General features: G+C 41.2%; 2 protein-coding genes across 2 annotated transcripts in view; one reads left to right on the top strand and one right to left on the bottom strand.

Annotated features, from left to right (window-relative positions):
* Positions 1 to 25144, bottom strand: part of tspan9a (tetraspanin 9a) — a 162201-nt gene that overhangs the window by 13732 nt on the left and 123325 nt on the right. Inside the window, exons 4-6 of the mRNA XM_080438750.1 lie at positions 7477 to 7578; positions 5333 to 5464; positions 935 to 1018 (exon numbers count right to left, since the gene is read on the bottom strand). Of these exons, the coding sequence (XP_080294876.1) occupies positions 935 to 1018; positions 5333 to 5464; positions 7477 to 7578 (318 nt within the window). The remainder of the gene's footprint in view (positions 1 to 934; positions 1019 to 5332; positions 5465 to 7476; positions 7579 to 25144) is intronic.
* Positions 12760 to 14175, top strand: LOC308091585 (E3 ubiquitin-protein ligase TRIM35-like; the record flags this gene model as incomplete). Its single annotated transcript, XM_080437247.1, has 1 exon — positions 12760 to 14175. One exon carries the CDS (start codon positions 12760 to 12762, stop codon positions 14173 to 14175), a length of 1416 nt encoding a protein of 471 aa, XP_080293373.1.

Raw genomic sequence — 25144 nt, forward strand, 5'->3', positions numbered from 1 at the left:
AGTCTAGTTTTTATTTGTTGACGAAATTGTCAATATATTTAGTCTTAGTTTTAGTCATCATAGCTTAGTTTTTATTTAGTTTTCGTCAGTGAAAAAAGGTAGTCGACGAACACTTTTCGTCATAGTTTTAGTCGACGAAATCAACACTGGTGTGAACGCAGCCTATAAGTGTCCATTCTTTACATTCAGTCTGAGTTCAATTAAAACAGAGGATTCTGCAGTGCATCACGACACCAGTGCATCCTCTCCTCGGGCAGGATGCCATCAGGTACCATTGATTCTGCCAGACCAGACAAGACCAGAGTGCAGCAAGACAGACGCTTCAATGCAGTGAGATGTGTTGGATCTTATCATATACACCCTGACGCTTCTCACCGGGGCACGCCCACACACATATGCCCACACGCACGCACGCACGCACGCACGCACACACACACACACACACACACACACACACACACACACACACACACACACACACACACACACACACACACACACACACACACACACACACACACACACACACACACACACACACACACACACACACACACACACACACACACACACACACGCACCCCACTGCGTAGATATTAGTCTGGGATCTCTGTGTGGAACCTGCATTTCCAAGGGGCTGATTTAGAAAGAAAATGCCTCTGGTGATAAAACCCCAACAACCGAGCAGGGCCAGACCCAAATCTGCCAAGGGCATTGTGACCTTGAAGATCTTCTATTTTTGGAGCACAACACGGGCGTGCAACTAAGTATGCTGTACATCAGGCATAACTCTAACGCCAACCCCTAAACCAAACCTCTAAATGCCAAATCCTAACCATAGGTCTTTTGCCAATTGCAAGCCCATCTCGAATAATATTGTTTAAACCATAGAACACGACAACCACACACACAGGGAGTATGAGGGCAGTCTCACCTGTACCACCAGGACGACCATACCGATGGTCCCCAGCAGATGTTTGTTGTCGTCCATCCACTCCTCCACCTTCTCAAAGCAACCCTGCAGGGAGACAGAAAACAGCTTTTTCAAACACATTTATGATTCATTGTTCATTGAGATGGTTGGATTTGTTTTTAATATATTTTGTTTTACTTTTGTTGTTTTATTGTGACTTTTTTTATTGTATGGTGTTCGAAACAAATAAAAAGAAAGAAAGAACACCAAATGTTGCTTTTTGAGTCTCCGTCTTTGCTTGTATAGATCGGCTATTTTCGGGAAAAAAGTGACACATATTGACAAAATTAATCTTGTCTTATGGGGCACGCCACAAATTCTTTTCAAATGGGGGTCCGTGGCCAAATACCTATATCAATTTTGGGGTCCTTGACATGAAAATGACGTTGACGTAGCAGCACACTGGGAAAGACCTAGCCGGTTGAGTGTCTAAACGGAAGTACTGGAATTTGGCGGAAGTGACGCCCAAGGAAATGACATTGACGCTTTATAAATCTGTTACATTCTCCGTGAATGAAACGAGTGTTGTGATTGGTCGAAAAAGATTGTTTCCGGGACAAATACGTGCGACGGAAGTCCCGCCCCTATGGACACTCTCTGCAATAGGTCGGGACCAGGCTTTTCACTTTGCAGATGAGTAAAGGCTGGGAACGAGGCTAACGTAGCAGTGTACAGTCCTTCAGCCGATTATGTGTAATGCATTCCCAAAATAATGTGTTTAATTGATTGTTCAAAGCTATTATGAGAGAGAGCACACAGCAGCGCAGTACCGAGAGTTCAATTTAACCTGTGAGAGTGCACAAAATGGACCCGTAAGGGCCGGGCTGAATAGACAGATCAACAGAGCTAATAATGTGGAACAGTTGGCCTGAGAGAGTCATGCCTTGAGGCACTGCAGGTGTAAAAAGGAAGTTAATAACAAAACACCACTGAAGGATGCATTCTGCCAACAGTATGGAACAAGAGGGCATGGCTCAATGGATTCATCTGGGCGAGCTGCAAAGTTCTTTATTGTTTAATTAAAGTTGAGGAAAAAGAGGGCCGCGGCATTCAGAATTGTGAAGATTTAATAAGGAGAAAACATCCAGACAAAAGCAAAAAAAGAATCCAAGGCAAGGCACTCTTCTTTCGGTTAATATATGAAATAGCTTTAATGTCAGCCTTCGTTCATAATTGAACACGTTAAAAAGTTGCCAACACATTTCAGCCCAAAGTTCTTAAAGGTATCATGACATTCATTTTCACTTTTTTTATTTTCAATGTTTTATTTGGGGTTTTATGACCTCAAATACACCCAAAAAACCTGAACTTAGAACATTCAGTGGATTTTCTGTGGTCTGGGGTTTTCTGAATAATTAGGCTGAAAAGTAATCTGAGCTTGGCCCTTCGACAGTGAGGTCACAGTCGATTAATCCCGCCCACTCTCCTCCTCGCCCCTCCCCTCCCCTATCCTTTCCTTTGAGGGGGGCGGAGCAGAGGCGATGATTGACAGGCAAAATCCCTCACCAGCGACACCCGCAGGCAAAGATTTCTTTTTTCATTGCAGTTGAAAAGGCTTTAGAAATGTGAGAGAAAAACACCTGCCATGGATCAATGGAATGGAATTTTCACTTAAAACTTTTTGTGCACTTTTGAAGGACCAGGACAAAGACTTTGAATGTGGTGTAAAAGTGAATGTCATTAAACCTTTAATGTATTCTAACAGCAAACAACCACAGCAATCGAATGAGTTTGATTGAAAGAATAAAAGAATCCAAGGCACTCTTCTTTTGGTTAAAAATAGCTTTAATGTCAGGCTTCGTTCATAATTGAACAAGTTAAAAAGTTGCCAACACATTTCAGCTCAAAGTTCTTAATGTATTTTAACAGCAAACAACCACAGCAATCGAAATGAGTTTGATTGAAAGAATAATAGAATCCAAGGCACTCTTCTTTCGGTTAAAAATAGCTTTAATGTCAGGCTTCAGTTCATAATTGAACAAGTTAAAAAGTTGCCAACACATTTCAGCTCAAAGTTCTTAATGTATTTTAACAGCAAACAACCACAGCAATCGAGTTCATTCATAGTTTATTCATAGTTCATAAATTATTTTTTCAAAGATGTTTTCATAAAGAGGTTCATGTGGTTCATGTGGTTAAAGGCTTGTAGTTCATTCAGCACGACTTTGGCGACGTTTCAAAGAGAATTGCTCAGTGTTCGGTTGCTAATGCTAAATTAGCCCTAATTTAGCAAATATCATTGAATGAATGATAATGAACAAATATCATTTATATCTAATGTTGAAGGGTCCATTTGGTTCCATTTGTACACTCTCACTAAGGACTGTACTGTGTGGTGATTACAACACATTTATGTCATATTACTGTACGATAATATGCAAATCTTTCCCCCTAAGATACAGTAGCCTATGTCACAAGGAAAACGTGAAAAAGGCAAAGGGAAATGCTAAGCCGAACTACAAGCTTGTAGAGCTTGCAGATCTGCTACTTTCAAAAGATTTAAAACATTTTTTAGATATAATGACAACTTGTGAAACAGGACATTCTGCATAATGAGTACTTTTACTTTTGGTACTTTAAGTATATTTTGATGCCAATACTTTAGTGCTGTCACTCAAGTAAATTTTGAATACCGGAATTTTTTACTTGTAACATAGTGTTTCTCCATTGCAGTATAGATACTTTCACTTAAAGTAATACTAGGTAACGTTTTCAACAAAACTAAAGTTAAATTGTATATCTTTTGCGAGTGGCAAAAGTTTCACAACATCCACTCCGTGAATTTCACCCCCGGAAGCCTTTTATTTATATATTTTCTATTGAACGTGTACGGGGGGGACTTTCCCGGGAAAATGACGTTCCTGGCCAACGTCATGACGTCGTGGCCGACGTCCTCAGGAACTACCGCAACGGTTTCCTGTTTGGCCAGGAACTACCGCGCTATTAACAAAAAGGAACCTCACGCTGATTTTAAGATAATGTAGGATTAGAAGATCGAAAAAGAACAGAAAAAGAAAGCACAGCTCATGGTAACTAATGCTCCACTGGCTAAGAGAAACGATCCGTAGATAGTATAAAACAATTAAAAGATCGCTTTTTGAAACGCTTCCGGCTTCCGGTGAAAACGAATGGAATTCTGGGTAATCGAGGACTAGGGAAATTGTATGCAGTGACGGTAGTGACCAGCAGAGGTTGCTAAAAATCGTTATTTGTGATTTTGCATTGTACAACTTTAAAGACGGGGTGCCGTGATTTTCAGTGATTTTTACCCCCCTAAAACATAATCATCAGGTATTATGGTTATACTAGGAGGAAATTTTTTTCAAAAATTGTACAGAAATTGTTAAAATTATGTTTTTATGTGGACACGCCTCCAGTTCATTAAGTATACCTGGTTCTCACCTTAGCACCTCCTCCACCACCTTAGCACCACCCACCTGTCCTCCTCCTCATGCCCACACTTGTTGTGTTATGATAATGAGGGGGAGGGTATGTTTTTACTATGTCACTAAAGCGCTGTTTCTCTATTGGCACGTTTGACCCTCAAGGTTTCAGCCTCCAGGTAGAAACTCAAAATAGTCAGAGAAGACATAAAACACCATAAAAACACCACCAGGGGGCTTAATGAAGTTCTATCAACCTCATAGACACATGAAAAACAGAAAAAGTGCAAAACCATGGCACCACCTCTTTAAGTAAAAAGCCCTGAGTTGGCCCGGAACACTGGCGTAGCGGTCCAGGCATCTAGGCTGCAGTCTAGCCTGACAGCGTGTCGTGGGTTGCTGCGTGTCACTCACGCGTGTCACTCACTCCCCATCTCTCTCCCCACCATTTCCTGTCAGCCTACTGTCTGTCCTATCAATAATAAAGGCATAAAAAGCCCCAAAATAAATCTTAACCCATTGAGGCCTGAGGCTCCGATTCTGCAAAATGTCTTCTAAATCCTAACGGTTTGCTGAACAACGTATGTTTCTATATCAGTGGTTTTCAAACTTTTTCATGTCAAGGACCCCCAAAATGATATGAATTTGGCCGCCGACCCCCATCTCAAAAATATTTTGTTCCAGGGACCCCCCAGAAGCAAAGATTTGAGTTAATGTTTGCTTTAAAATAATATATATTCAAAGATTTGCACACATTTTCACGATTTTTCAAAAATAGCAGATATACAAGCTCATAGCGCGGCACTCGGTGCCGCGCTATGAGCTTGTATATCAGCTATTTTTGAATAGCCAAAGTGTAAAATAATGCTTTTTAGCTCAAATGAAAAAGTGACACAGATGCGTTCCAGGTCTTGATGGATTAAAAATGAAAAAAGAAAAAAAAAAGCCTGGGTTAGATGAGGACCCACTCACTCACCCTGTTCCAGAACATGGTGGTGGTGTTGCGCCCACACTCCTGGTAATGCTCCTGACAGCAGCGATCAGGAACCACCTTCTCCTTCAGAGCCTCGTGCCAGTCCGTGTAGGCAATCACCCCACAGCACTTCCACTGCACAAACATGGAAAGAAAGGAAGGAAGGAAGTATTGATTGATTTAATACTTTATTAGAAGTTTGCACAAGGTCAGCTACCCTTTGTACTCAATTCATAGTGACATTAAATGACATACATACATATGTATAAGTAAGTAGGCCTGTCACAATTATCACATAATCGCCTAAATCAGTGGTTCTCAAACTTTTTCATGTCAAGGACCCCCCAGAATGTAATTGTCTCAAAACGTTTTTTGAGCTTTAAAAAAAAAAGTTATTAAATGATGTAACTTATTTGTCATATATTTACACTGTGCAACTTTTGTTTACGAAGCCTAAAAGGCAAACAGAAATGCAATTTTCATTCATAATGTTCCAATGTTCAACAACAGAAACGCAATTAAATCGCTAATCGCAATTATTGGAGAGACAATTAAGTGTCAAGTAAAATTTCATAATCGTGACAGCCCTAGAAGTTAGTAAGTAAACTTTGTTCATAAAGCGCCTTTTATAACATAGTTACAAGGTGCTGCTGTGCAATGAGCAAACAAGTCACACCAAAGGGAAATAAAAACAATAAAGAAAACAAAGATAAAGTAACATATTGAACAATATAAAACATAAAACCGATACAGGAGGCAAAACAATATAAAACATCATAAAACTAAGTGCTTACGGAAACAAATGTGCTTATAAAATAATTCCTGAAACAGTCAATTGACTTTGTTTGTTAAAACCAAGGGGCTAGCATCCGGCTTGTAAATTGAGGCTATACAGGAAGTGTGACAGTTCATATGAATGGCGAGACTAGCAGGGGTGAAACAGCGGTGAAACAGCGGTGAAACAGCGAGACTGTCTCGCTATTTCACCGCTGTTTCACCCCTGCTGGTTGCAGAAGCAATTAGGCTCTATTCAAGCGGATGGGTTTTTTGGACGAACTCTCCACTTAATTTTATTATCTTAATAAACATTGTCATAAATACTATATGCTTCCAGTCTCTAGTTTAAAGTCTTCTTTCAATCACCATGATATGCGTTTTGGTAAATTATGGTCCCATTTATTTAATATTTATTTATTTATTTATTTATATTTAATAATAAAGTAGGGTTTGTTTCTAGGGTTTCTACTGGTTCTACCGAGTGAAGACCCACCCTCGCTGCGGTTTTCAGCCAATAGCCTTTATTTTCCGGACGCATTTCTGACCGGTTATCAACAGGATATAGAAAGATTTGAAATGACAAAATGGGCTTCATGTGCGTCTGTAGAAACCAATGGCTTGACGCTGTCCATATTCTTTTACGGTCTATGGTTAAAACTAACGGGAGACTGTTCCAGAGAGAGGGAGCCAGCACGGACAAGACTTGGGCACACTTATTCAAGTCAAGTCTTAGGGTCAACCAGACGGCCTTGGTAAGAAGACCAAGGCCATGTGTACACACGCACACACACACACACACACACACACACACACACACACACACACACACACACACACACACACACGCACGCACGCACGCACGCACACACACACACACGCACACACACATACACAAAGTGCAAACATAGAGCAAACGGAAACAGACAGACACACACAGGGCTCATGATTCCAGCGGGACCACAAACAAACTTGAACAAAAAAAAAACTATGTCTCGACAAGTACTGTAATTATGACTGCCGATCGTAGGCCTACAACAATTAGCTAACTAACATAAGCGTACTTCTGTATTTGAGCAGACAGCAACGTGGGCTTTCAAGATCCCATTACTGCTACCGCTAGAAGCCAAGGAATGCATTAACATGAACATTGCAAAAACAATATTACAACAAAATGGATTCTGTGAACGAGCAAAGTGGATTCTCTCTCACTTATGAATGCATTCATGCGTGGTCCTTGAGACGGGCTGTGCCGTGGGGCAGGGTGTGTGTGTGTGTGTGTGTGTGTGTGTGTGTGTGTGTGTGTGTGTGTGTGTGTGTGTGTGTGTGTGTGTGTGTGTGTGTGTGTGTGTGTGTGTGTGTGTCAGACATACCTCTGCCTGGATGATGTTCCAAGCATTTCGTAAGCCCACATTGTTGTCTGTGTTGTAGAGAGCCAGTCCGTCCTTGAGGTCCTGCTTGGCGTGTTCACTCACCTGAGGGTTTCAAAGCAAAACATCCAGAGAGACCTTGGTTAAAAGATTGAGCCGTGTTCTGTTCTGTACTGTACAATAACAACCAAGGCAGTACAGTTCTCAACGGGCCTGAAAATTAACACCCGGCCCTAACTGGGCCGGCCCGAACAGGGCCTGGACCGAACAATACCCATAATGCATAATGTTAGGCCCGAAAACCCCCCCAAAAAACAGGAAAAAAGAGGGTAAAAAAATTGAAATTATAAAAAAACAATATATACATATACACTTTTTCTTTTCATGGAACCTGAGGCTCGGCCTGTTCCGACAAGTTAGCATCCATTTTTTGGCCCGGCCCGGCCCAAAAACGCCGGGTCAGGTAGAATTTCAGAACTCTACAAGGCAGGCTCATTTTCAGAAGAGGGTCTTGAGCCCGACGGTGCTCAAGACCTCAGGTACTGCAGTATGTGTAAATATGTAAATAATTTGTTCATTTGATTGATCTCTCTTCCCCCTTGCCCCCCCCCTTCTTCATTTTTTATGGAAATAGAACTTGCACAAAAACCTGTGATGTGACAATAACGCTGATTCTGATTCTGAGACCGCTTCTGATGCACCATCCATATCGCATACCAATAGGGTTGACACAAATACGTGGTGTCGGAAGTGCGATCTGGCACCCGCTTCTGATGACTCAGCGGCATCCATCCATATTGCATGCATACCAATAGGGTTGATGATACAAACATCGACGTGGGTCAAAGACAAAAGCATCCGTCTAGAGATCAATGGATGTTTATTCCCTTTCTGATTCGCTTGCATCGCCGCATCTCTGGTGACTTTACAGTGTGGCGGCTGAGGCGTTGACAGAACGTTAGCATAACGTTAGCATGCGTATAGCGTCACTTCACACGGGGACATGGCAGCTTTAAAATCCTCCCCTGAGCGAAGCCATCTCTCATTTTCCTCTTGATTGAACCTCAACACTCCCCAGAGGGCCGGTTGCCATGTCTGATCATGGTGATTAATATTTGATCACATGTGTTAACCCATTCAATCCGGGGAAACACATAATGTGTCATTTTGGATTTGAGCTATAACCATTATTTTATACTTTGGGCTATTTAAAAATAGCAGATATACAAGCTCATAGCGCGGCACCGAGTGCCGCGCTATGAGCTTGTAGATCTGCTATTTTTGAAAAATCTTGAACGTTGTGCAAATCTTTGAATACATATATTTTTTCAAACAACATTTATAACCCAAATCTTTGCTTCTGGAGGTCCCTGGAACAAAACATTTTACAAATGTTCGCTTTAGAGAAATGTATATTCAGATTTGCACAAATGTTCAAGCTTTTTCAAAAATAGCAGATCTACAAGTATATCTGCAATTTTTGAATAGCCAAGGAAATCTTAAAACTGACACAGATGCGTTCCCGGATTGAATGGATTAATGAGATATACAATTGGTTCTTCTATCACGTCCTCGGTGGCCACGGGGGGGTTCTGAGAGGCTGCCAGGACAGATTGAAGGGTGTTTTATAAGATGGGATAATAAGGCTGTGAAGAAACATTACATTGGCTGTCACAACGATGGTGTGCGCTCCTATGATGCCTCAAGATGTCTCTGAAGTAATATAGAGGAAAATAAATGAACATGTGTGGCGTTTGTATTGAGTCTTATAAGGCATTAGTGTTCTGTCAGGGGACACATACTATTTATATGCGCCATAAGATGCGTGTGTGTGTGTGTGTGTGTGTGTGTGTGTGTGTGTGTGTGTGTGTGTGTGTGTGAGTGTGTGTGTGTGTGTGTGTGTGTGTGTGTGTGTGTGTGTGCGTGTGTGCGTGTGTGTGTGTGTGTGTGTGTGTGTGTGTGTACTTGTATTACTATACTTGTAAGTAAATTATATACACTCACAAGTGTATATAATTTAATATTATTTTAGTATAATTAAAATAGCCGATGTACAAGCTCACACTGTGTCGCAGTGTGACGCATTGCTTGTGCAGATCTGATATTTTCGGCTTTAGGGTTATAGGGTTAAAACGTGAATGTCCTCACAAATATAGTAGTACAAATGTGCTTGAGCGGCCGTGCGTGCATATGTGTGCGTGCGTGTGCGCGCGCGTGTGTGTGTGTGTGTGTGTGCGTGTGTGTGTGTGTGTGTGTGTGTGTGTGTGTGTGTGTGTGTGAGTGTCAGCAGCTGACAACTGCAGCTATTCCGCTTTTCTCCCATTTCTCATCTTCATTCATGGAGGGAAGGACTGATGTTCAGCCAACCATTGTTTATAGCTTGTTACGCAGGGAGCCACAAACACTGTAGTTAAGAGTAAAAAAAAAGGAAAGGCGATGAGAATGAGGAAATACAATAGGTAATGACTGCTGTCGCACAGGTACTATACAAGATTGAATATAATTGATCATTGAATAGTTTGACTTGACTTGATTTGACAAAGTGTCTGAAATGTTCCGAATACACACGATGGAAACACACAGGAAAGAAACACTCGACACTTAATTGATTAAACCCTAATTAAAACGGCTCAGCAATTTATTGATGGTGGAAAAAACAACTCATTTAGAAATACCGGCTTAGCAGTTCAGGCGCATACCACATAAGCTCTAATGCAGCCTGACAGCCAGTGGCGTAAAGTAACTAAGTACATTTACTCAAGTACTGTACTTAAGTACAATTTTGAGGTACTTTTACTTTACTGGAGTATTTCTAATTTTTTCTACATCTACACTACATCTCAGAGGCAAATATTGTACTTTTACTCCGCTACAATTATTTGAAAACGTTACATATTATTTGTATACATTCCAACAAACGTGTGTCTGTGTGTCTGTCCCGGGCTTCCCTGATTGGCCAACGCAACCCCTCAGCCTCACGGAGCTTTGCGCCACGTTTGTGCCACTACACCAATTGTACCATTGGGAGCAAAATTCGAACCACTTAAACCCCATATGGTTGGGCGGAGTCCCGGCTCAGGGCTCTATGCGAATGTCTTTTCTGTTTTCTGTTGTTGTGGGGAAAGCTTTCACGGAAAATAGCCGATCGACAAGCTCACAACGCGTCGCAGTGCGGCGCGTTGTGAGTTTGTCGATCTGCTATTTTCCAGCGAAAGCTTTCCCCACAGTGTCCTGAGATATCGCGTTCACGAGGGTTGGGACATACACACGTACGGACGGACAAACAGACAAACGAAAACACAATGCACCCCCGGGCCACAGCTTTTGCAAATCTGTGTTTGTGTGTGCGGCGAGCCAAAGCTCTAAAGCCTGGCAAAACAACTATTTGCTGAATTAAATATTTATTAAGACAAGTTGATTTGTTTTTGTTTGTCTGCAGAGTAATTAAAGTTTCCCAAAGAATAAAGAACTTCAGGAATCATTAATCATGCATGACCCATTAAAAAGTACTATGTTGTCCCTGTCGGGCAGAAACCTTGTATCTCCATATTTATTTATTTTTGTTTTTTCGTAGATTAATGGCCTACTTCATCATACAAGGGTGTCGCACAAAAAAAATTAAAATAGCCGATCTACAAGCTCGCAACGCATCGCAACAAAACGCATCGTGTTTTGAACATCATCATCATGTTTATTATTTGTTTATTTTCAAGGATCCCCATTTGCTACCGTTTAAATGCCCGCTAGTCTTCCTGGGGCCCAAGACACTAATATACATTACATACAGTAACAACAGAATACGCAAAAGTCTGTCCAAGACCAAGGACCACAATGGAAATAAGTCACTGAATTTATTGTGTTTTATCCTTGACGTTTCTGCGAGAAACATGTATATACACCATGTGTTTTACTTTTAAACATAACATCTAATAAATAAAGTCTAATATAATTTAATAATAAATAAATAAAAATGTATCCTATGATATAGCATACACAAATAGAATAAACTAAAAATCACAACAGAAAAATAAAGAAAACAAGAGGTAAAACTGATTCAGAACTAGATAAAACAATATAGCAAGATCTGCAAATACTCAAGTTAGCCTGCAGGCAAAAACGTTTATGTATGAATGAGCGTATTTAAAGTTGAACTTTACTTTTAAAATAAGCCTTTGCTTTCATGTAATGAACATCATATGGAAGACTATATTCCATAATGTGACCGTCCTATAAAATACAGCCCTCTTCATAATAACCATGGCACAATGACCATTTTGGAACAAATAATGTCTAACAATAAAATGTTCTTAGACTGGGGTCCCAGAGATTTAAAAACAAATATCAAATGGTTAATACTCAGCCACAGTTAACCAATAATTAAATTATGATAGATAAACAGGTGTTTTGGCCTGTTTATTTTTTAAACCAAATATATTTCTAGTTAGAGTTTATTAACACATTTTGCTGGGGACCCGCTGGAACGCCTTCAAGGACCCCTGGGGGTCCCCGAACGACATCTTCTAGAGGTGTATTTGAAACAGTTATTATTCAGGGAGTATCCATTGAGTACTAATGCTCTTATAAGGCGCAAAAAAAATGAACAACATTTATTTCTGCCTGGGAGCAACAGTACAAGCAGTCATATGCAAGAAAATGAACTTTGATTCATTGACTTATGATAACATACTGGGTGTGTATGTATGTGTGTGTGTGTGTGTGTGTGTGTGTGTGTGTGTGTGTGTGTGTGTGTGTGTGTGTGTGTGTGTGTGTGTGTGTGTGTGTGTGTGTGTGTGTGTGTGTGTGTGTGTGTGTGTGTGCGCGTGTGCGTGTGTGTGCGTGTGCGTGTTCTGATAACATTCCTGTTATCAGAAGAAAGTAAATCAAAGTCCATTTCCTTCTATAGTCGTCTCAGCCATTTTCTCAGACTGAGATTCACTCGTCAGTCAGCAGAGACTGCGGCTGCGACACGAAAAAAATACCGAAAGGCATTTATCAATCAATAAATGAATAGACGGACGAATCATTTGAACAACCTGGCAGACCAACAGACTGTTATCTGATACAATCTCCAATGAGGTAAGAACACGAAGATTATAAAAAAGTGCTAAAACTATTACTGTTACTATGAATATTACAACCGCTAGTACAAACATTACTACTACTACTACTACTGCTACTACTACTACTACTAGTAGTAGTACTATAACTACTAATACTATTGATATTCATAATGTTATTGTTGTTGTTTGGTCTTCTAGTATTCCTCTGGTGTGACCGGCAGACAAAATGGCTTCACGTTTGACTGTTCAGGAAGAGCAGCTGGCCTGTCCCGTGTGTCATGACATCTATAAACATCCCGTTGTGCTGTCCTGTGGCCACAGCTTCTGCAAAGACTGTCTGCAGGAATGGTGGAAGGAAAGACCAATGAAAGAATGTCCTGTTTGTCAGAGAAGATCCTCCAAGGACTTTCTCACAAACTTTGCGCTGCAGAACCTGTGTGAGAACCTCTTGGAGGAGAAAGGCCGGAGCTCCTCGTCGGTGAGCTCTGAGGTCCTCTGCACCGCACACGGTGAGAAGCTCAAGCTCTTCTGTCTGGACGACCAAAAGCTGGTGTGTCTCGTGTGTCGCGATTCAGAGAAACACGCCGGACACAAATTCTTACCCATTGACGAAGCGTCTGGACGTTGCAAACAGAAGGTCCAGGAATCACTGAAGCCTTTAAAGGAGAAACTGAAGGTCTTTGATGGAGTTAAAACAGATTACGACAAAACAGAAAATCACATCAAGGTTCAGGCCAGGAACACAGAGACGCAGATTAAGGAACAGTTTCAGAATCTTCGTCGGTTCCTACAGGAGGAAGAGGAGGCCAGGATCGCCGCTCTGCGGGAGGAAGAGGCTCAGAAGAGTCAGGAGATGAAGGAGAGGATTGAGGGTCTGAGCAGAGAAATGGAAACCCTCTCCAATGCAATCCAAGCTGCTGAGGACCAGCTGAGAGCCGACGACCACGTCTCATTCCTCCGGAACTACAAGACCACGATGGAGGGAGTCCAGCTCACCCTGCAGGACCCACCGCTGGTCTCAGGAGCGCTGATAGACGAGGCCAAACACCTGAAGAACCTGACCTTCAGAGTCTGGGACAAGATGAAGGACATTGTCTCCTACACTCCTGTCATCCTGGACCCCAACACTGCTAGTCCATTGCTCATGCTGTCTGATGATCTGACCAGTGTGAGATGTGTAGAAGAGAAGCAGCAGCTTCCTAACAACCCAGAGAGGTTTGACTGGTACTTCCATGTCCTGGGTTCTGAGGGCTTTAACTCAGGGTCTCACAGCTGGGATGTTGAGGTTGGAGACAATAAAGACTGGGCATTAGGTGTGTGTGTGGAGTCTTTCCATAGGAAGGGAGGCACAGGGAGAGGGCACTGGTTAATACGGTTCTATGAGGGTAAATACGATGCATTCTCACCAGGGGTTAGTACTGCTTTCATAGTGAAACAGAAATTCCGAAGGATCAGAGTTCAGCTGGACTGGGACAGAGGACAGCTGTCCTTCTCTAATCCTGATTCTAACACACACCTACACACCTTCAGACGCACTTTCACTGAGAGACTGTTTCCACACATTAATAGTGGTGATTGTGATGGTCCGTCTCTGAAGATGTTACCAGGGAAAATCTGTGTCACTGTGGAAAACCACTCTTAGAACGTCTGGCGTCCAATAAAAAACCTACAGAATATATTGATCTGGTATTGATTAAGGGCTGATATTTTATGGCAGGTCATTAATTCATATTTTAAATCAGTTGCAGTGATTATTAATTCATGTATCATTCAGTTTCGAATGACTTTGGTATTATAGACAGACAGACAGCTCATGCTTTATGATAGTTAAACAGACAGATACAATTATTCCTGATAACATACTTTTATTGTGTAGTCAAGTGTATAACTACAGTATAAACGATCAGTTTGTAATTATATTGGTATAATGGTGACAGTGATGATGTCTGCTGATGTATTTGATATTATTAAAGATGATGAGAGTAAAGTGAGTCAGACGTGTGTTTGTAACAGTCAGCATTCAGCAGATCATACACTAGAAGATTTATTGAAAGTAAAAGTACTCAATCAACCCCAGAGGTGAAATACTCTGTTACAAGTAAATGTCCAGAATTCAACATTGACTTGAGTAAAACTTCAAAAGTATTGGTGTCAAAATGTACTTAAAGTACCAAAAGTAGAAAGTACTCATGATGCAGAATGTCCCATTTCACAAGCTTTCAAATGTATACAAATCTTTAGAAAATAGCAGATCTACAAGCTCACAATGCGTCGCATCGCTACACATTGTGAGTTTGTCGATCGGCTATTTTCAAACGGCCAAAATGTATACAGGGATGAAGTGGTTAATGTGTGTTTTTGTGGTTAATGTATTATTTTTTTTATTATTTGTATTATAGATTATATTATAATTGGACTTTGGTAGAGGTAAAGTTATCAGACCAAATCTTGCCACTGGCGGAATATTCTTTTGTAACTTACTTAAAAGTAGCAATTCTACAATATAGAAATACTCTATAGAAGTAGTAGACAGTCTGTATTGAAGTTTTTACTTTTTTTTATTGAGTAAAAGTACAAAAGTATTGGCTTCAAAATATACGATTATAAAGTGCCAAATTAAGTACCAAAGTAAAATTACTTACATGTTTTAAAATCTATAAAACTTTTTTTTTAAATGAGCTGATTTACAAAAGCTAGCCAAAGTGGTTGATGTATGTTTTGTAATAATAATCTAACTCTGCATAGTAACTAGTAACTAAAGTTTTCAAATAATTGTAGTGGATTAAAAGTACAATATTTGACTCTGAGATGTAGTGCAGTAGACAATATCAAAACGTGGAAATATTCAAGTAAAATAAAAGTACCTCAAAGTTGTACTTAAGTACAATACTTGAGTTCATGTACTTAGTTACTTTCCACCAATGTGCGTATGGGTACTTGATGTGTGTAGCAGTGGTGTAAAGTAGCAACTTTGTAGATGTTGTAGGCTACTTTGTAGATGTTGATTATTATTACAAAACCACTGCACAGTATACAGTATATACATTTCAGCCATTTGAAAATAGCAGATCTACAAGTTCACAATGCGACACATTGTCAGCTTGTAGATCTGCTATTTTCAAAATATTTTTATGCATTTGTAAAGTTTGTGAAATGGGACATTCTGCATAATGAGTACTTTCTACTTTCGGTACTTTAAGTACATTCTGATACCAATACTTTTGTACTTTTACTCAAGTATATTTTGAATTCTGGACTTTTAATTGTAAACAAGAGTATTTCTACATTGCAGTATTGATACTTTTACTTAAGTAAAGTAGTACTTTTTTTCCACTGGTGTGCAGTGAATGAAGATGATGAACAATTACTCCATCGATCAATCTCTGCCTCCTCTGACTTGTCTCTCTCTCTCTCACACACTGTGTCACGGTCGAGTGACACAGTGACACCGCTCCCCCTCATTACTGACTATTCTGATTATTCACACGGTTAAGCCTCATTTATGTCACCCACCCAAAACAATGGCAGATCTGTGACACGTCGTGAGCTTGTCGATCTGTTATTTTTGGTCCTTGACACCGGTGTGCAACAAGATATAAAGCACAGTTTCTCAGCGTATAGGGCCCGGCGGGGACCACCAGGGGTCCAAATGGATCCTTACAGGTCTGTGACTCTGATGGAGGGGAAAGGAACTGGTTGGAATAACGTGTTCCTTCCACACGCTATACGTCCTACCGGGGAAACCCCCCCACTGTCAGGTGATAAGAAGCGGCCTGCTCGCTCCTCATGCGTTGAAGTGAGCATGAGCTCACTTCGGGGCTCTCCCCAGGCTGGCAGAGGGAGACTAGCGCCCAGGATTACAGGCTTAGGCAATTAGCACTGGGTGAAAAATGGGTTACAAAATCGTGGGATAAACAAAAAACAAAAAAAACACTGGTATAAATCAAGCCCTAAACAAACAGCCCCCCCCCCCCCGTTCCCCTCCACGTTCTCCTCAGCCTTCGCTAAAGTCCCTACAAAGCACCATCGACCGTGTTGTGTATGGAAGCCTTTGTTATAGCCTGAAATGAAACCTAATGATCCAGATTTAACACTAACGAGAGGCGAGGCAAATGACTGCAGAAACAAGCGGCGGTTTGATCACCCTGAAACAACCCCCCCACCCCCCCACCACACTCACACCACTTTCTGGAGTTAGCCTATTTTCCCCCTACTAAATAATAAAAACAACTAAGTTCTTGATTGAGGCCCGTGGCGCTGCTGGTGCAGGAGGCTGATAAATAACTGCAGAGAGCAAACTAACCTACTGCAGCTCTACTCAGTGGTGGAAGAGGGAGAAGTAAAAGTAGGAATAGCACAATGTAGAAATATCCTGTTTACAAGGGGTATTATTTTTTTTTACATATATTTAAAGTATACCGTAAAGTAGTTATTATGTAGCCTGGTAAACCCCCCTCCCTCCGGAAATCTCATTTGCATTTGATTTCAGGAAGTGAGGTTAGTTATTATGCAGAATGTCATAAAATAGGACTTAAGTGGTTAATGCATGTTTTGTAATAATAATCTAAATATACAAACTAACGAGTAACTAAAGTTTTCAAATAATTGTAGTGGAACAAAAAGTACAATATTAGCCTCTGAGATGTAGTGGAGTAGAAATATAAATCATTTAAATATGGAAAGTCCAGGTACCTCAACTCGCTGACAGCGAGTCGCAGGTTCGATACCCGAGCCCGACAACCTTTGCTATCACTGCCTGTCTCTCTCTCTCTCCGTTTCCTGTCTCACTCTACTGTGAACTATCAGGCAGAAAAGCCCCAAAAATATACTCATGTAGTTAGTTAGTTCCACCACTGACTGCAGCAAGCAATGGACTGCGTCAACTCAACAACTACTCCAGGAGAACTTTTCTCAGAAAAGCTGTCACAAGGCGGTGGTACGGATGTAGAGATGCTGCCTCATGGTGCTCATTACTCGGACCCGGGCCCCAGGCCTCCTCTAGGTGGACCAGACCAAGGCTCAGCGGTACAGGATGTACCTGTAGCACATTTATCACACAGACTTAAACAAGGATTCTGTTCGTGCCAAAAAAACAGAAGAGGAGAGACGGGATATAGACTGGGGAGAGAGAGCGACACACACACACACACACAGAGAGAGCGAGACACACACAGAGAGAGAGAGAGAGAGAGAGAGAGAGAGAGAGAGAGAGAGAGAGAGAGAGAGAGAGAGAGAGAGAGAGAGAGAGAGAGAGAGAAGGAGAGAGAAGGAGAGAACAATAGAGGAGTGAGACAAAGAGAGGGAAGAAGCGAGATAGAGCGAAAGGGAGGGAGGGAGAGAAAGATAGATCGACAGACAGAGATAGGGAGATAGAGAGGGAAGGAGTGAGGGAGGGAGATAAAGAGGGAAGGAGGGAGAAAGGGAGAGAGAAGCAGAGAGGGAGAGAGAAAGATAGATCGAGAGACAGACAGAGAGATATGGAGAGAAAAGGAGAGGGGAGAGATAGATGGAGAGAGAGAGAGAGAGAGAGAGAGAGAAGAGAGAGAGAGAGAGAGAGAGAGAGAGAGAGAGAGAGAGAGAGAGAGAGAGAGAGAGAGAGAGAGAGAGAGAGAGAGGGAGAGAGAGAGAGAGAGAGAGAGAGAGAGAGAGAGAGAGAGAGGGAGAGATACACAACTCCAGGTGAAAAGGGCAGTACCCCCCCCCCTGCCCTTTTCACCTGGAGTTGTGTATCACTCATGTGATTGAGCCATCCTTTTCTCCCAGAGGAGTGTTTCATGTATACTGTCACTTCCTTCCCATAATAATAATATATATATATATACACACAGTATATAATATATAAACAGGAGAAGATGGTGGGTGGTGTCTAGAACTTTAGAATGAACTGATGATGGATTCAGGCAAACCCCAAAATGACAGAAAGCTGCCAAAAGTGCTTCCTTCAATGTGAACCCTACAGGAGTTGGGGGGGGGGGGGGATTTGTTGTTATTTCTGTTTTGCATAATTCTTTGCTTTGAATAATAAACATACAATTAGCCTCATTTCCAACGTGTCTATATTCATATAGTTGGCCCCAAACAGACAGTGCCATTAATTAATTTCCTTCATACAATCTTCTCCCAGGACAAGAACCAGTTACTAATTCCAGACTAAGGGCACCATAGTGTTAGTGTTTGTCGTCCCGTGGGGCTGCCTGTCAGATGTAGGTCCTGGTTTTCGGTGACATCTATATCCACCTGTGGGGATGTGGGACCTTGGGAGCTGTCAGAGCCTCAGAGGACCAGCGGTGGAAGAAGTACTCAGGTATTTTACTTAAGTAAAGTACTCTATTACAAGTAAAAGGCCTGTATTCATCTTGACTAAAAGTACAAAAGTATTGGCATCAAAGGCACCAAAGTAAAATATAAAATATGCAATCAAATAATCAATTAATAATCTACCAATGTTTTGGGCATGTCATTATCGGCCAACAGGTTTTCTTTTTAAATGTCAAAAAAATCGCAAATGTAGTGAAAATAGCCGATCTACAAGCTCACGACGTGGCGCGGTACGATACGGCACTCTGTGAGCTTGTAAATCGGCTATTTTCAATTATACAATTAATCAAAAACGTTCGATAATAATCGCTATGGCAATAATCGACAGCTGCATTAACCACTTTAGCCCTATTGTAAACTTAGGATGAATTTGAAAATAGCAGATCTACAAGCTGAAGCGTTGTGAGCCTCTAGATCTGCGACTTTCAAACATTTGAATACTTTTACTTTTGGTACTTAAAGTACATTTTGATACCAATACTTTTGTACTTTTACTCAAGTAATTTGTGGATTCCGGACATTTACTTTCAACAGAGTATTTCTACATTGCAGTATTGACACTTTTACTTAAGTGAAACATTTGAGTACTTTTTCCACCACTGATTGTGATTCTATCCGGTCTTGATCAGCAATGAAACCGTCACAGCTGTTAGCCTGTGTCCTTTAAGAGTAAAAGAAAGGCAGGCCCTGGCAGCGTATACATTAAGGTTTAAGACAAGGACCTCTGTGAGCGGGCTTCAGTGCCCGAATCCCCAATCATTCCGCCTAGATTCACTTTAGCTTAGCCTTTGAAGACGGCCCGGCTAACAGCTGCCTTTTCAGATGCCTGCTCACAGGTGGGACGTTCTCACACAAAAACCCATGGGGTCACATTGCCTCTGTTTAGCTATACTGTGACAGCTGTACAATAGGGGTGCTGGTTATAACGGTGGCTGCAATTTATTCACTTCAACCCTGGACTGTAATTTATCACAGGCGTTCACTTGCAGATCTCTTGGACGCGATTACAATTCCTTAATTAGAGATAAATCACTAGTCCGCAGTGCACTTTTTCTTTCTAAGGACTTTCTAAGCAACTCTGGTTCAGAGAGCACATTACCAAGCAAAGAAGTCAGGTATACTGCATTAAAAAAAAGAAAAACAAGAAACACTGATCCTATCTGTGAAATAAGATAAATGTTACTGAGGGATACAAAATGGGACAACATGCAGAGCTTAGAGGAGTCCTTCTCATACAGTAAGACGGATCGCCACGGAAAAAAAACACATAATGCCATGTCACACTTCAATTCTAAATGTCTGGCCATAACAATAACGTTCAAAAGAACTGGAAACGATGGGGTATACAGTCAGTGGTTTAAAGTAACTAAGTACATTTACCGTACTGTACTTTTTGAAGTATTTTTTACTTAACTGGAGTTTTTCCAATTTTCAGTACTTTTACTTCTACTCCACTACATCTCAGAGGCAAATATTGTACTTTTAATCCACTACAATCATTTGAAAACTTTAGTTACTAGTTACTTTGCAGACATTAATTATTATATTATAAAACATACATTAACCACTTTAGCCCTATTTCATACCTAGGCTTTTTGAAAATAGCCGATCTACAAGCTCACAACGCGTCACATACAGTGAGCTTGTAGTACATTTTGATGCCAATCCTTTTGTACTTTTACTCAAGTACATTTTGAATTCCGGACTCTTACTTGTAACGGACGACTTCCACATTGCAGTATTGATACTTTTACTTAAGTAAAACATTTGAGTACTTTTCCCACCACTGCACTTCAATTCTAAATGTCTTGCCATAACAATAACGTTCAAAAGAACTGTAAACGATGGGCATAAACAGTATTATCTCATACTAGGCCTCTTGCACTGACTATCTGTCCTACGGCACAGTCCCATTATACCATCAGCGGCCTGCTGGGAGCCAGACAGTAGATGCTGGGGGGCCCATGCTGAGCTTTGGAACCAGAAGACCCCAAACAGACGGGTCCCACTGCGCACCACGCAGCACCATGAGTATAGAAATGGACCGGTGCCCATCACCACCACCACCACCACACCCTGGGTTGCTCCTTCCCTCAACCTCTCCTCTCCTCTTTCCTCTCCTCTCTCCTCTTCTACCCCCCCCCCCCCCGCTCCCCAGTTAAATTAACCCATTCATTCCGGGAACGTATACTGCGTTTAGATTTTTTTTTGCCATAACCATTATTTTATACTTTGGGCTATTCAAAAAATAGCAGATAAACAAGCTCATAGCGGCATGAGCTTGTATATCTGCTATTTTAGAAAAATCTTGAAGATTTGTGCAAATCTTTGCATTTTTTGAAAGAGCATTTTTAACTCAAATCTTTGCTTCTGGGGGTCCCTGGAACAACATATTTTGATGGGGGTCGGCGGCCAAAAACATGAAAAAGTTTGAGCACCACTGATATAGCAACACATGTTTTTTCTAAAAACTGTTAGGATTTAGAAGACATTTGTAGAATCAGGGGCCCCCAGAAGCAAAGATTTTAGTTAAAAATGTTCGCTTGAAAAAACATATATATTCAGAGATTTGCACACATTTTCATGATTAAAAAAATAATAGCAGATCTACAAGCTCACAGCGTGGCACTCGGTGCCACGTCCATGAGCTTGTATATCTGCTATTTTTTAATAGCCCAAAGACATCTAAAATTGACACAGATGCGTTCCCGGATTGAACGGGTTAACTCAGAGAGTATAAAAATGGACTGTAAGTGTCCATTCTTTACACTCTCTGAGTTCAATTAAAACAGAGAGGATTCTGCAGTGCAATCTCCAAACCGAACCAAAGCACTGGAGGGTTCTTTATACAATACTACATTAACATAACCATTGTGTGCACACACAAATAAATAAATAAATAAATAAATAAAGCACTGTGTTCTGCAGGTGCAAATGTGGTTGTTGAAGCAGTTGGAGAGTGAGCTGAAAAAAACATGCATTTTCCCCATTTTATCTCTCACTATGGCAGCAGCAATGCCTGTCTATCTCTGTTGAGTTGCTGGAGAGCTGTGCAGCACATAGACAGAGTGAGATATGTATATATATATATATATATATATATATATATATATATATATATATATATATAGGCGCAAACCAAAGACAGATCATTAACCCATTCAATTCGGGAACGCATCTGTGTCATTTTAAGATTTATTTGGCCATTCAAAACTAGCAGATCTACAAGCTCGTAGATTGTAGATCTGCTTTTTTTGAAAAATCGTGAACATTTGTGCAAATCTTTGAATATAATACAGTGTTTTTTTTTTTAAGCGAATATTTTTCAAATCTTTGCTTATGGGGGTCCCTGGAACAAATTATTTTTAGATGGGGGGTCCGCGGCCAAATACATATAGTTTTGGGGGTCCTTGACATGATTTTTTTTTGAGAACCACTGATATTATAGCAACAAACGTTTTTTTTACATTAGTAGAATCCCCAGAAGCAAAGATTTGAGTTAAAAATGTTTGCTTAAAAAAAAGATTCAAAGATTTGCACACATCTTTCACGATTTTTTTGAAAAATAGCAGATCTACAAGCTCATGAGCTATGAGCTTGTAGATCTGCTATTTTTGAATAGCCAAAGAAATCTTAAAAATGACACAGATGCGTTCCCCGGTCTTGATGGATTAATAAGGCATCGTTCCTCCCTCAGTTACTCCATGGATCAGCGACGGCGATGTCTGAACAGTTGCCAAGGAAATGGCAGAACCCCCCCCTCCCCCCTCCCCCCTCCACTGTAATTGGTATTGATTGTAAATGACGGACGAGAACTGAATGGTAATTCTCTCCTCGTCTCAGAGAACAAGACGTACAGAACCTTGCTGCTGCTGCTGCATGTGTTTGACGTTGTACTGATACGAAACAATAAATGCGGTGGCATAGAAAATAGCCGATCTAATTGGCTATTTTCGTTGTTACGACGAGGTTTGTAGGGCTTAAGAGGTTAAGGACCATATACCGGCATCAATACATGTCATTGTCTTTTTCACAGGGTTTGGGCCCACAGCTTTCGTTGCATAAACATACATCACTTCCCCCCGTAAATGTCGTTAGATTTCGCGTTTGTTTACATTTCCGTCCGTAGCCGTTTGAACGTTACTCGAATAATAATTGAGTCGATGTTGGCTAAGCACCCGGTGTGCAGTTAATAAGTCACGGCTCTTTGAATTTTGTGTTTGTATAAATCAATCTTTCCTCCGGGGGCTATTTTGGGGCGAGACTTTTCGAATCAATCCGCGCTTTAAAAATGCATGAAAATGCAATAAAGTTCATCGGGGTGGGATTAGCCATCTCAAGTAAGCTTCAAGAGTCTGTAAGTGGATTTTCATATCGTACTGAAGTGACTCCCTCTGTACTCATCTGCTTCATGTACCACGCACCCTCCCTCGCCCACTGCACCTCTCTCTCTCTCTCTCTCTCCCGCCTTTCTTCTCTCCCAGCAGTGGTGGAAAAAGTATAAATGTTTTACTTAAGTAGAAGTATCAACACTGCAATGTAGAAATACTCTGTTACAGGTAAAAGTCCGGAATAAAAAATGTACTTCATTAAAAGTACAAAAGTATTGGTATCAAAATGTACTTAACGTACCAAAAGTAGAAAGTACTCATTATGCAGAGGGTCCCGTTTCACAAGTTTTCAAATGTATACAAGTCTTTTCAAAATAGCAGATCTACAAACTCACAACATATCGAGATGATTGGGCTTCCAATAATAGCGATCTACAAGCTCACAACATATCGAGATGCTTGGGCTTAAAAAAATAGCGATCTACAAGCTCACAGCATATCGAGATGCTTGGGTTTCCAAAAATAGCGATCTACAAGCTCACAATATATCGAGATGCGACACATTGTGCGCTTGTAGATCAGGGATCTTCGCAAAGTTTGAAAGCATTTTCCTATGACTTTCGCAGGTTGACAGGGATTATATAATTTCAACAGCTAAAAGGTAATCCAATGAGAGAATGTATAAGAATAACTATTCAGTTCATAGGTTTCTCCATCCCCACCTTCTGTACTAAATCTAGTCTAACGACTCTTCTCTTATGGGGGTCCCTGGCTGCAAATCCTTTCCAAATAGGCTCAATATATATCAATTTGTGTGTCCTTGGCATGAAACTGTTTGAGAACCACTGGCCTAGCGGGCTTCTGATTACCAAAACATACCAGCGTGCATAAGTCAGTGTTGGAGGCTTTATCAGGGTAGAAGCCTGTATATCGGCAACCCATTCCACCCCGCCACGCTTTATGATGCGCCTATCTCTCTAAATCACCGTGTTTATCGCGCCGTAAGACGTAACGGCAAATGAAAACCCAATAATGCTGATCGCCCACAAACACATCTCCCTTTTATTGGACTTCAAATGTCATTACGATACGAGTCGATTCCTGCAAATTGTGCGTTATTGAACGAGGCGTTTGCCCGCCCACTCGCGATGGGGAAAAAGGTGTGCGGTGTATAATTCCAGCACATAGTGCGTCGTTCTATTATTCCGGATCGGTATTTTTAATGCTGTGGATCCTCGGGAGAGCAAAGCCGAGGATGATTGGTACAGTCAGGTTTTTGTTTTTGTTTTTCCTTGGCGTTCACTTCATACCACAGTTTGAAACACAGCACACCATGTGGGCGTTTCATGGGCCCCCGCTACGGGGTGCGATCAGAGGAATCGCTAATTCACTGGAGCTATTTGATCTCATAATCACAAGGCATTTATTCACAAGACTGGGGAAGACATACACAGCACTTGGCAGCTTTTAAAAAGTCTCATAAACAGCGGGGGGTGCTTAAGATGTGTTATTCTTTCACCCCGTACTCTTTCAAAGAGGCGATCGCGGAGTCAACGGGTGACGCTCGTGTGAAATGCGAGGGCCTCCCAATAACTGAGAAGCCGCTGCCGAAGCCACATATCATGCATCATGACCCCGATGCGGTTTATGGATGCGCGCTATTTTCTTTTTCTCGCTCTGCCTCGCTCTCTTTGCACTCCCACTCCATCAATCGATCTGTCTACAAAGCTGAGTGTTAATTTATCTGCTAATTTATCTGTGGGAAGTTTAAAAATGGACCCGTTATACGGGTCCATTTTGAAACTTCCCACAGCACAAATTAACACTCATGGTTGTTATCTATAGTATCTCGTCTTGCTCTCCACCCACTCTGTCTCTCTGCCCAGCCCATTGGTTCTAAGTGCTGTGATTTAGTGGGCATATAGGCGCTGGTGGTGTAATGTATGCTGGCCCTGCACTGAC

This window comes from Gymnoscopelus braueri (assembly GCF_963280865.1).
Source record: "Gymnoscopelus braueri genome assembly, chromosome: 9".
NCBI lineage: Eukaryota > Metazoa > Chordata > Actinopteri > Myctophiformes > Myctophidae > Gymnoscopelus > Gymnoscopelus braueri.